Source organism: Camelus bactrianus, chromosome 13 (assembly GCF_048773025.1).
Source record: "Camelus bactrianus isolate YW-2024 breed Bactrian camel chromosome 13, ASM4877302v1, whole genome shotgun sequence".
NCBI classification, from domain to species: domain Eukaryota; kingdom Metazoa; phylum Chordata; class Mammalia; order Artiodactyla; family Camelidae; genus Camelus; species Camelus bactrianus.
This window is the reverse complement of record NC_133551.1, coordinates 56519496-56532047: the sequence shown is the minus strand read 5'-3', so window position 1 is coordinate 56532047 and position 12552 is coordinate 56519496. Positions and strand designations below refer to the sequence as shown.

Genomic DNA, 12552 nt, shown 5'->3' with positions numbered 1-12552 from the left:
TGAGTCCCCTCAGGCTCCAGAGGCCAGGCTGCAGGCTGATCTTCACTGCAGGGGAGTGGCGGCAGCAGCTGACGACTTGATGGCTTCAGCATTCTTTATTTACTGATAATGGTTTGTAGTATTTTTCATTCACACCAGTGGACACCAGAAGATAGAAAGGGCAAGGAAGGGTTGTCCCCTAGAATCATCAGACAGAGCATGATATTGCCAACACTTCGATTCTGGAATTCTAGCCTTCAGAACTGTAAGATGATAAATATCTCTTCTTTTAAGCCACCCAATGTCTGGTACCTTTTTAAGGCATCCCTGGGAAATTAACACATGTGGAATTTGGGGGTGGCTGATTCCTCCTGCCTGAAATGTGCAAGGTTGGTGTTTAAAATATTTAACAATCAGTATGGAGATGGGCACTGATTGATCAGAAAGGACACTGACCATGAACAATTTGTCTGGTCACATTCGTGTGGACTAGTTAAATATTAGCCCTAGGAATGTGGCTGGAGCCCTTGCAGCCATTTTGGACAATGAGGCTAGAAGCCAGGTAGTGAGGATGGCAGAGTTGAAAGAGAGGAGGCACCATGGTTCATGATGACTTTGTGGAGCCGCCACACAAGGTTTGGACTGCTCACCTCCAGTGGTATATACTGCACACATATTAGAATAAACCTGTGTTTGTCTATGGCTCTGTTACTTTTGGCTTTTCTATTTTCCTCAGCCAAACTACGTTTAACTGATATCCAATTCCATAAAGTACTGGGAAGCCCGAATAAAATGATGAACTGGAAAGCATTTTACAAACTCTCCAGTTATATGTATACAGAAGGCACTTTAATTATTGCAGTGTTTATGATTACACTTATGATTGGTTTAGGAAGAACAGGTTGAAATTGACTGACATGATTCTGGCCAAAGATCAAAGGCTCTTTGTCCTGCTTCAGTAATACATTCTTGAGTGCTCTGCGTAGCATCAATGGATAAAGTGACATGAGAGACTACAGCAGGAATAGAGCCACCAACCAGCCTTTGTAATGGATGCCAGCAGGATGACTGGGTGACTTTTTTTGAGCTGGGGTCTGAATGGTCAGCCACTGGTTGGCAGTTAAGCATGAAGGTTAAATTCAGGCCAGATGGGTTTAAATTCTGGCCCCACCCTTCCTTGCTGTGTGACCCTGGGTAAGTTACTAAACTTCTCTGAATTGCAGATTCCTCACCTGTAAAATGGGGACAATTATAGCCCCTATGACATAAGGTTGTCATGGAGATTCAGTGACATCACATATCCAGTAGGGAAAAAGATAAATCCACAGCTTATTAGTATACAGCCCAGGGGACAGAATTTTCTGCTCTGACTTGACAGATTACAAGTGGACAGATTGGATTATGGTTTGTTTCTTTTTACCTTTATTGATTAATTCAGTAAACATACTGAATGTATCTATTATGTACCAGGTGATGAAAAGAGGTAGTGAGGCTGACTTAGACCATGACATCCAAATACAGCCAGCTCAAAGAATGATTAGAAAAAAGAGTAGAGACAAAGTTTGTTTGGGTGTCCCTCCCCTTCTCTTACTGTTGTCTTTTCTTGAGGACTCCCTTTGAGATCTACTCCCTCTCAATCAAGAGATGCTTGTTCTTAGGAGGGCTTCAGTCACTAATTCATACTATGCTACAAATGACTACAAACCTCTCAAAACATGGACCTGCAAATGACCCTTTTAGTAAAGGTGACTGCCTCCTGAAAGGCTGTGCCTATGCATTGAAGGCAAAAATGTTCCAGGCAGAAGGGCCCAGAGAAATCATTCAGTCTGAACCCTCTCAGTTCATATGGGTAAATCAAGCCAGGCAGAAGTGACCCTGGTCTCAGCAGGATGATCCAACCAAGGATATCCAGCAGTTATGTGGCCAAGCTGGGGGTCAGGGGGCAGAACAGAAAACGTCGCTTCCAGACTCCATGGTCACTACTCTGCACCATCTGTGTGATGAGCATGCTTTGATTAGGTTGTACAAGATGCAGAACAAGAAACACCTCTCGCTTTCAAGAAGCCTACCGCCTGACAGGGGACATGAACCCATAAGTCAGACTAAAAGCCCTTTGGCCCTGCTGATCTGAAATGCTGCCTTCATTGTATACTGAATTCTCTAAGTGCCAGCACTATGTGGTTTTAAAGACCATAGCTTTATAAAATATTTTGATATCTGGTAGAGGACATCCTCTTTCTTCTTTTTCAAAAATGTCTTGGCTGTTACTGTACAATTACTGTTTGAGAAGAACTTTTGGATTAGTAGCACAGATGTTGAATCTTCCTCAGTACTCTTGTTTACGCCAGGCGCTGGGTGCTCTGAGGAGCCAGGCACTCAGATCCTGCCCTTGGGAGCTCACAGACTAGCTGGGAAGTATAAAGAAGTTTAAAGCAAAAACAGGAATCTCATACGATAGGTAACAAAGGCCAACAGAGTGAGGAGTCCACACAGATATAAATGCTGTGAGTTCCATTGTTCCTCCAGGTTAGGAAAATCATGGGAGGCTCAACAGGGGAGGTGACATTATACTGGGCTTTGATGGATGTGTAGGAGCATGAGTTCATTAGGTGTAAAAGAGAAGAAACGCTTTGCATTGAGGAAGTCAAAGGATGCTTCTTGGAGAGGGAGACATATTTGATTTGAGAGGTGAGTAGGAGTTGGTCCGATCAGAAGGTAGGATGAAGGAAGGGACTGCCCTCAGTTGGGAACGTCACAGGAAGGATCTCTGAAGATTATTTCAGCTGGGTTTTGAGTTGGAAGAATCAGAGACGATGTTGGAAGAGGCAATTAAATAAAAAGAATTTTACTAGAAAATTAATACAAGGAGAAGTTATTTGACCTGGGCTTCCAGGGATGAACGGGCAGTTTACCAGATAGGAGAGGAGAGGCACCATTGAAATGAGGTCGTCACAGAAAAGGCTTCCCGGAGCAAACAGGAAACCTCTTGGCTTCCTGCCCACTCTCTAAGATCCAAGATCCAGGAGCTAAGCGTCTCACCTAGTGGACGCTCGTGATTCTGAGCGGGTCGCCCTGCAGTTCCGATTTCCTAGCGTAGGGTGGCTGCAGAGGCTTCTCGGGAGGACTGAGGCTCAGGTTTGCCGGGTTGTCTCGCAGAGTTGAACGCTTTATGTCGGAATCGACCAATGGGATGGCGGCACCCAGTTACCAGGGCTACGGAGGTGCCGCAGAGCGGAGGCGGGGCCTGAGCACTAGGGGCGGGGTCTGGGCGGGGCTTATATAAGTGGGCGGTGGAAGGAAGGCGTGGCGTGGGGTCGGTGGCTGCTGGGCGGGCGGGGCGCAGGCCGCGGGGCCGGAGCCGGGGGGAGCCAGCGAGAGGAGGCGCCGAGAATCCGATTCACTCGCTGGGGAGACCTATGGACCGAAGCCGTGTAAATGCGTTTTAAGGCCAGTGCCGGGAGTGGCTCCGGGAGCCTCGGGGAGCGGGCGCCCTCGGCTCCAGTGTTGACCTGCTCCCTGGCCCCTCTTGCCTCCTCTCAGCAGGGGCCTCGGCTCCGCAACTGCCACTCCTCCTTGGGGTGTTGCGCAAGTTTCGAGGTCACCGGCGACCCCCCCTAGCAGCGCGCCTGGCTCTGGCCCCCGCGAAGGAGCACGGGGCTTGGTAAGGGGGTTTAGGGGGGCGGGACTTCGAATCTACACCCAGGAGGGATCAGCCAGACGGAACCGCAGTCTTCGGATCTTGCCAGGGAGCCCGGGGTCCCCACCCACTATGTGGGGCCCCCATGCACGCTTAGAATCCTAGCACATCAGGACCAGCCCGGCCCCTGTTTACAAACGGGGAAACTGAGGTTCCAAGAGGGGGACGGGACGTACCAAAGGCCACCCAATGGAAAGCACTCTGGCTTAGAGTCCTTGGTACAGCTACCTGCAGCCACTTTAGGTGGGCGTGGTCAGGATGGGGAGCATTTGGAAACTTCCCCACTCGACTTTCCTGCTCCTTCTCTCTCATTCTTTCCCTTTTTACCAAAACTCGAATTTCAGAACTGGAAAGGATCGCCAAAACAATTCATCCATTTTACAGATGGAGAAACTGAGGCTTGGAGAGGCAGTGACATCTAGGCAGATAATACATAGTCCTAGTACAGGATTCCTGATCATTCCCCGTCTTCCCAGTGAACCAGAGCTCCGCAGGCTTGTGCTGAGGGCTGGATGTGACAGGACTGGGTGCCTTGGCCAGGGGAAGTGAGGGGTGCAGGGGAGGCCAGCCCCCCAGCAGCCCCCTCACTCTCTTGCCCGCAGTGTGTTGCATACTTTTTAAGGCGGCCAGAGGAAGCGGCAGCTCCATCCAGCCCATCGGCTTCTCCTCGGCATGGCTGGCTACCTGAATGAAACGGACTTTGTGATGGTGGAGGAGGGCTTCAGCACCCAAGACCTGCTGGAGGAGCTCACTCTGGGGGCCTCACAGGCCACCAAGGTGAGGGTCTGGGAGTGGGGGATGGGTCCTCTGTCCCCCTCAGCAGGCCCAGCGCCCCCCCTAGGGCCCTCATCTTATTCTTTCACTTATTTGGCATTCAATCCTTGCTATTTCCAAGAGACGGGCTATTTCATCACCAGTTCCTGGTCCTTGTCCCTGGACCTGCTCGTCCTGTGTTCCCTTCCTTCATGAACAACACCACCACCATCCACCCAGCCCTCTAGGTCAGAACCTGGGAGTCTTCGCTTCCCCGTCCCACACCTGGGCATCACCAAGCTCTGTGAACTTAGCTCCTTAAATTACCCTTCAGTGTGCTTTTCTGGAACTTCACTTTGTTGTTTAGGCTTCATCTCTAAAGGCCCCCTAACCTTTTCCCTGACGCATCCCACCCCTTCAACTTTAGCATAGCCCTGCTCAAAATCAGAATTCTTTGGCAGATTCTCACTACCTACAGGATCCAAGTCAGAACCCCTCTGCCTTCATAGTCCCAATTCTGGCTTTTCCCATGGCACATATTTCCCACAGCACATATCCATCAGAGCTGAACTACTCTCCTCATATTTCTGGATGATTCCATGTGCTCCATTATCAGTCCTTTGCCCAGACTCTTCCTTCTGCCTGGAACACCCTTCTCCCAGCCTTTCTCCCTCTTATCTATTTCTTCTCATTACTTATTACTCATCCTTTCCTGTCACCTTTTCCTGATTGCCCCAGGTACATTTTGTACTTTCCTTCTCTGTGGCCCCTACTGCATTTTGTGGAAAGTCCCATGTAGCATTAATGGAATGGGCTTGTAATTGCATAAGGGATTAGTTTCCTCCAGACCCAAGCCCCTTTAAGGCTAGACCCTGTCTGGTCATCTCTGTCCCTTGGTATATTTGCATAAGGATGCTTAGTCAGACACCAAGTGGGTGTCAGTAAAAGAAAGTGTTGCCTAAAAGAGAAGCTGAGTCCCAGGAAAGGTTTAAGTCGTGTTGTGTCACCCATGGCCTCGTATATGTTAACCTTCAGCAACCAGCTGTCCACAGGAATGGCTTGCGGTGGCAGTGGGACTACACCAAGGCTTCGCTGAGCACCTAAATGTGAAAGGCAGTGGCTGTAGGCCATAGCTTTGGTCTTCAAGGAATTTATCTGTTTTTTGGAGAAGACAGATGTGTATATACACAGTTCTGATACTTTGGAAGCATGTGCAAAATGCAGTGGCAGAGAGTTTCCTTATTGGTTTAAGGGAAGGTGGCATTTCAGCTGAAACTTGAAGGTAGATTAGGTCTCATTTGCCAGACACCTGTTGGGGAAGGGTATTCTCCCTGGAGGGCACGGCGGGTGGGGAATAAAGGCTGGGAGGTAGGCAAATGATCAGGATAGAGCTAGAGTTTGAGCTGCAGTGAGGGGAGGGACTGGAGCTGGATCACAGAGCCTCAAATGTCCTGTAGGCTTGGGGAGCCCCAGAGAATTTTAGAGCAGGGTCCTTAGGAGGTACTTGGGAGGACTGTGGATGCAGCCCAAGGCAGGAGCTGGGTGAGATCTCATATTCACCCTTCTTGTTGTGCAGGATGAGGTTGCTGCTTTCTTCGTGGCCGACCTGGGTGCCGTAGTGAGGAAGCACTTCTGCTTTCTGAAGTGCCTGCCGCGAGTCCGACCCTTTTACGCTGTCAAGTGCAACAGCAGCTCAGGCGTGCTGAAGGTCCTGGCTGAGCTGGGGCTTGGCTTCAGCTGTGCCAACAAGGTGAGCCTCTGCCCCGCACCGGCACACTGACCCCCGCTGCTTACTAAACACAGGGCCTGGCTGCTGCGGGTGGACCTAGGGAAGCAGGAGTGACCTGCAGTTGGCCCCTGATCTCTGGGAAGGGCCACCACTTGGGAGGGGCTTAAGGGGTGAGGGAGGGAGAAATAAGCATGGAATTTGGCAGCCTTGAAGTTCCAAACTGGAACCACATGTGCTGTGTCCCTGGGCAGGTGGGTCTCCTTTTTAATGGAGATCTTCAGACTTCTTGGCATAGAGCTATACATGGTATTTTTCTAATTGAAACAAAACCAAACCACCTTTTTATCATTGAGGGGAGGAACTGGAGCTGGATCACAGAGCCTCAAATGTCCTGTGGGCTTGGGGAGCCCCAGAGAATTTTAGAATTTTTAGAAATTTTTAGAATTTTTCTTTTATAATCTTAATAATGTGTGACTGTACATTTTCTTAACTAATCCTTTTAGAGTTTTGTTGTTGTTCCCAGTTCTACAGCCTTTTGGATTTGATTAATGCTGTTGTCTTAATTCCCCCTGCTCTCTTTAGGTTTACTTTGCTTATTAACTATCATTCTCTATTCACTGGAGTCCTGCAATGTGCTAGACATGGTGCTAGGGAGGGCTGGCAAGACAGTGTTGATTAAAACAGACTCTGTTTTCCTTGAGTTGCCTGCTTAGCTTATCTATTTTATTTCTATTCTTGGTAAAAGCCTTAAGCTATGACATTTCCTCAGAGTACAGCTTTGGACATACTTGTTCATTTATTGAGCACCTACTGTGGGGCCAAGTACTTTTCTAGGTAAGGAATGAACAAGTGAACAAAACAAAAAGACCCTTCTATCATGGAGCTTACTTCCTAAAGAACAAACAAGTTAAACAATGAAAATCTATGGTATTTTAGGTAGCAAATGCTGTGGAGAATATTAAAGCAGGGAAGGGAGGTAGGAAAGAGACATGGATGTTGAGAGAAAGGATTGTATTTTTAGATAGGTTAGCCAGGGAAAGCTTCACTGGAATTTGAACACAGACCTAAAGGAAGCAAAGGATCAAGCCAGGTAGATAACTGGGGGAAGGGCATTCCAGGCAGAGAGAACAGAAAGTGCAAAGGCCCTGAGGTGGCAGCAAGCTTGGTGGGTGTTGATTTGTGATACTGTCATTACTGTTATTTTTTTTAATGGTTAATAACGATTGTTTTGAGGGGGAACCCCTTTTAAACCATGGTCAGCAATGTGGCTAGGTGTTGTGCAGAGGATTCTAGGAAAGGATCCTGGAGGAGACAAGAGGAAAGCTCACCTGGGCAAGATGACAGGGCTGGAGGGATTCCAGGTGGAGAGAGGTGTGCACCACAGTGGGTGGTCAGAACCAGCAGGTTCATCTTTATCAGAGACGTGTATTACTGTCCTTAGTGGTAGGTGAGTCTCCGTCGTGACACCCACAAAGCCCCTTTGCATCAGCTCTTGCTTTGCATGCCTAGTTCCGTGTGTGCCTCACATGAGGTTCCTAGGGGGAGAGATTATCATTTTGCAGTTGAGGAAATGGGGGGCCAGCTGCACACAGCTTGCTGAGAGTAGAGCCAGGACCTCCCCTCTGCAGCACGCCGGGCTTCTGCTCTGGCAAAGGAGGACAGGGACCCTTTTCCAGCCCCCTTGGTCTAGGGATGAAAAACAGGACCAAACCCCACTGACTAGAGTCCTGCGTTTCTGGAAACCCAGTGGTGGGGCACTGTGCCTGGCCCTCAAGCTTCAGAGCTGGCCTCCAAAGAGCAGAGCCATGGGGTGTTAGGAAATGACCTTGAAGTCAGTGGGGGACGTTAAAAGCATCTACCGTTTGCTGAGCACTCTTGTGCTAGGAGCTTTGCCAAGTGTTTTCTGTACTTGATCTCATTTTATTCTCGCAAGAACCCTGTGAGGTAATTATTATTACTGTGGTTCTGACAACAGCCCCGTGAGAAACATTTACTATGTGAGGAAAGGAGGCACAGAGGTTGAGGGAGGCACTGGTAAGGGCCCGCTTGAGTATGGCTAGGGGTCTCAGACTCTACTGCTGCTGTCTTCTCCAAGGTCCTCGTGCAGGAAGTGGTGGAGCTGGGGTCCCTCCCTGTACATGGGCTCATGTAGCCCTTGGGTGCCCAGACTGAGAGGTGGCTCAGGGAGGCACAGCTTTTCTTAGAAGGCCGAGGCTGCCCTCTTCTGGTTGGCCGGAGCTGGTGGCCACGCTGTACAGCACCATGCCTTGGTGGACACTGACCTAGGGTGAGGCCTGAGCTGGGGCTGTGTGTACAGATAAGCATCAGGCAGACTCCAGGGTCAAGGGCACCAGCCGTGCCTTGTACGGGGCTCAGGTCCACACACCCACTGTCCCAAGGACCTTGTGCCGTCTTTCTTGCCCCATCCCTTGCCCTTTCTTGCTGTCTCCCTCAGCATCCTCCATCTGAAAAAGCCTTCCCTGGGCACCACATCATCCCCAGCCCAATCTTGCTCCCTCTTTATGGCCAAACCGACTTGTTCACACTTGCTTGTCTGCACTCACTTGTCTCTTTCCCTTGGTTCCCACTCCTTAAGCCATTATTTCCTGACCTCCTCTCATCCATCATTCCAAGGAATGTCCTCTTACCAATGTCCCCAGAGATGTAAAGCATCACATTAGGGTGGGGGAGGGTATAGCTCAAGTGATAGAGCGCATGCTTAACATGCACAAGGTCCTGGGTTCAATCTCCAATACCTCCTCTAAAAATAAAGGAATAAATAAACCTAATTACCTCCCCCCTGAAATAAAACCAATCTAAATACATAGTCACTCTTCAAAAAATAAAAAGTAAACTTAAAAATATTTAAAAAAAAATCACATTCGGTGCCTGCTTGTGGTAGGTGCTCAGTGACTGTGGTTGCTGTCACCACCATCATCATCGTTGTCTGTATCATCAATGCAGCAATCGGGTGGAGCACTGTTCTGGGAAGTTGTGGAAGAGGAGGCCCCGTGGGGAGAGGGCCTTACTGGAGCCACCCAGCCCAGTGCCATACACAAAGCAGGTCTCTGGGTCTTGGATTACCTGTGTCAAAAAGACTCTTGGTTGGTTGAACTTTCTAATATATCAAGTGGTATTCTCTAAACATTTAATTCTGCCAGAAAAATGTGTCAGAAACCTGTTTTCTGGGCCACCATGAATCTGATAGTGCCTTTGTGTGAACTAGAATATGTATCACTTCCTTAAGACATGCCATTATTGTGAATACACTGAGTGAGATGCTTTGTTAGAGCGAGTTGCTTTAGTATTGGGAAGTTGTAATAAACATACAAATCCACCATGTATTCTCTGAATAGGATCCCTCCCTCCCTGGAATTGTGCAGTTCACCACCTGCACAGCTGTACGTGGCAGCCCTCCTTGTCAATGGTGAACCAGCAGGAGTCCTGGTTTTTGTATATCTATTGTCTAAAAGTAAGGCCCACTTCTTAAGTACCTCCCCTAGGGATAGCTGCGACTCTGCCCCTCAACTGTGCTTCCTTGGCCTCTGTGGGCCCAGCAGGCCCTGGCGCTTCCTGATCACCACCTTTGGGACCCCACAGGCAGAGATGGAGTTGGTCCAGCATATTGGTGTCCCCGCCAGTAAGATCATCTACGCCAGCCCCTGTAAGCAAATTGCACAGATCAAGTATGCTGCCAAGCATGGGGTCCGGCTGCTGAGCTTTGACAACGAGATGGAGCTGGCAAAGGTGGTAAAAAGCCACCCCAGTGCCAAGTAAGCTGAGAACCACTCATGTGGGAGGCCAGGCTGTGCATGAGGGTGGAGGGAGTGGGTGGAGTAGGGTTGGGGCTGAGGACCCTGCCCTGGACCCAGCCACAGTCACAGGAGGTTGGGCAGACACTCCTGGACTGGACCCAGGATGCCAGAGCCTGACTAGGACAGAGGTAGGAATGATGGATAACTGCCCAGGCAGAGCCAACCCACGGTACTCTGGAGGTCAAAGTCATGGCAGAAGGAGCAAGAGGGATGGTCGGGAAAGTTTCACGGAGGAAGTGGCATTTGAGGTGGGTCTTGAGGAATGAACAGCATCTGGGGAGGGCATAAACAGTGCATCAGAGTGAACTGCACGAGCAAACGCATGAAGGTCAGAAGCAGCACACGGGGCATTTGAGGGATAAGCAGAAATTTGAGGGATAAGCTGGAATACACCACGTGCGAGGGGTGGAGGAGAAGTGAATGACGCTAGTCACGGGGCAGGGGCTCAATGCACGTGGGCTTTGGAGGGGGTCAGGGCTGGACATTTTGCTCAGGATGTGGCTCTCACTTGGTCACTGGACACTCTGGGGTTTCTAGGGGGGCCTTAGGTTCCATTTTGTCTGTTTGACATACTGGGGATGTCAGGGTTCTCAATAAGACTGTTTAAATAAATAGTCCCCTCACACAAAAAAAGTTGGAAAAGCCCGGCTGGTGTAAAGGCTGATTCAGAGGAAGCAGGGCTGCCCAGGGGAGAACTGGTGAGGTTGGGACCAGGGCAGAGGCCCCAGGGAAGTGCCCAGGGATGTTTAGGGAACTGATTGGACAGTACTCAGAGGCTGACAGGCTGTGCAGGGGGAGGAAGGGGTCAGGGCCCCATGGGGTTGGGTAGCTCTGAGCCACGAGGGTTCACCTCCCTTGACTCAGGGAAGATGTGGTTGGGGTGGGGGAGGCAGGGTCCCCCTGCAGAGGTGCACTGCGTGTCTCCTCAGGATGGTTCTGAGCATTGCTACTGATGACTCCCACTCCCTGAGCCGCCTGAACCTCAAATTCGGTGCGTCACTGAAATCCTGCAGACACCTGCTTGAAAATGCCAAGAGAGACCACGTTGAGGTGGTGGGTGTGAGGTAAGTGCCCTGGAGCCCCGCCATCCCCACCCATGCCCACTTCTTCTTTCCTGGGAATTGATCAGTTCTGTGTGAGACCTCCCCTGGGGCCACCAAGGCCGGCCTGTCCCTGGGCCTGGAATTCTGCCACTTGAGAGTTTCCTCCCTTTAAGAAAGAAGGTTTAGAGTGTCCCACTGCCCCGACCTCACAATCCCCAGAAGGTCCTGTCCCAGGAGGATCTAGGAGGGACCCTTCTTTGCAGGAGTTTTCCCAACCTGAGGCCGAAGGTCGTCCACCTTGGCTCTGCTTGTTTTCTGGGAGGCATATGGAGGACCTAATAATATAGCTTTCCTTTATTCTGGACTTAGGATGTGCCAGGCACTGGGCTAAATGCCTCATTGTGCTAAATGCTGTGGAATCTTATCCCCACTTTACAGATGGGGAAACTAAAGCATGGGCAGGCCACACTGCTTGAATGTACATCAGATCCGGCTGACTCTGGGGCCCTAGCCCTCATCTCAGAAGGCTTAGCCTCAGGGGCAGCATGGAGGGATGGGTGAGGCACCCAGTGCCAAGGGACCTTTGCTGTAGTCTCCTGTCCACTCCTCATTTGCTACTTGGCCCTTGGCAACACATTTAACCTTTTAGGCCCTTAATCACTACATCTGGAAAATGGGCACAGTGTCCAGCGTGCTTGTCTGAGGTTGCTCCCGGCTGGGGCTGAGGTGGTGGGTACTTGGGGTCCTGCATGTAAGCCGAGGCTCTTCCTCTCTTCCCAGTTTTCACATTGGCAGTGGCTGTCCTGACCCACAGGCCTTTGCCAAGTCCATTTCAGATGCCCGGCTCGTGTTTGAAATGGGTGCTGAGCTGGGGCACAGGATGCACATCTTGGACCTCGGTGGCGGCTTTCCTGGAGTGGAAGGAGCCAAAATGAGATTCGACGAGGTAACCCTGGGGTCGCAAGTGTCACACCGAGTTTGGTGGGGGTGGGGGTGAAAGCAGGGAGGGTTATAATGATCCTTGAGCTCACTGTGAGTGGGTCCCAGGTGCTACGTGCTTGGTGCTTTACCTGAATTATCTTATCATTAACCCTGTGTTAAAGCTGAGCAAACTGAAGCTCACAGAGGTTACTTTACTTCCTGGCTCCATGGCAAAGCTGGCTACACATCCAGCTCTGCCTGACTCCCGCCATGCACATATTTGAGGCTTAATCAGGCTATATTTGCATAAGTCATAAGGCTCTTTGAGGGTCTGAGTATGCCCTCTTCACCCTCCAGTGGGCTGATGAGAAATCAGGTTGGAGGGCAAGGGAAGGAAAAGCCAGCCTTCTGTCCACTCCCAGTCCACCCGTTTCCGTATCGGTAACATGAAATCAGGGAAAAGGTGTTATTGCAATCCCCACTTCAACCACTAGGGGTCGCTTTCCCCTAGTAAGTGCTTCATTCTGGGACATTCACATCGTGGAACCCACCCTAAGAAAATAATGTGATGGAGACAAAGAATTAGCTTCAAAGATGAGCATTGCAGCCTAGTTC

The 12552-nt window shown here is 50.1% G+C and overlaps 1 protein-coding gene across 4 annotated transcripts in view; it reads left to right on the top strand.

Annotated features, from left to right (window-relative positions):
* The first annotated feature begins 3291 nt into the window (after positions 1-3291).
* AZIN2 (antizyme inhibitor 2) overlaps positions 3292-12552 on the top strand; it is a 31888-nt gene continuing 22627 nt past the window's right edge. For 2 of the 4 annotated variants that reach the window (XM_045514617.2, XM_010952137.3), the window contains exons 1-6: positions 3292-3640; positions 4279-4453; positions 6006-6179; positions 9759-9931; positions 10903-11037; positions 11797-11962. In XM_045514617.2, the coding sequence (XP_045370573.1) occupies positions 4349-4453; positions 6006-6179; positions 9759-9931; positions 10903-11037; positions 11797-11962 (753 nt within the window). In that variant the 5' untranslated portion in view covers positions 3292-3640; positions 4279-4348. The remainder of the gene's footprint in view (positions 3641-4278; positions 4454-6005; positions 6180-9758; positions 9932-10902; positions 11038-11796; positions 11963-12552) is intronic. The other 2 variants (XM_045514616.2, XM_045514618.2) reach the window with 2 other exon arrangements.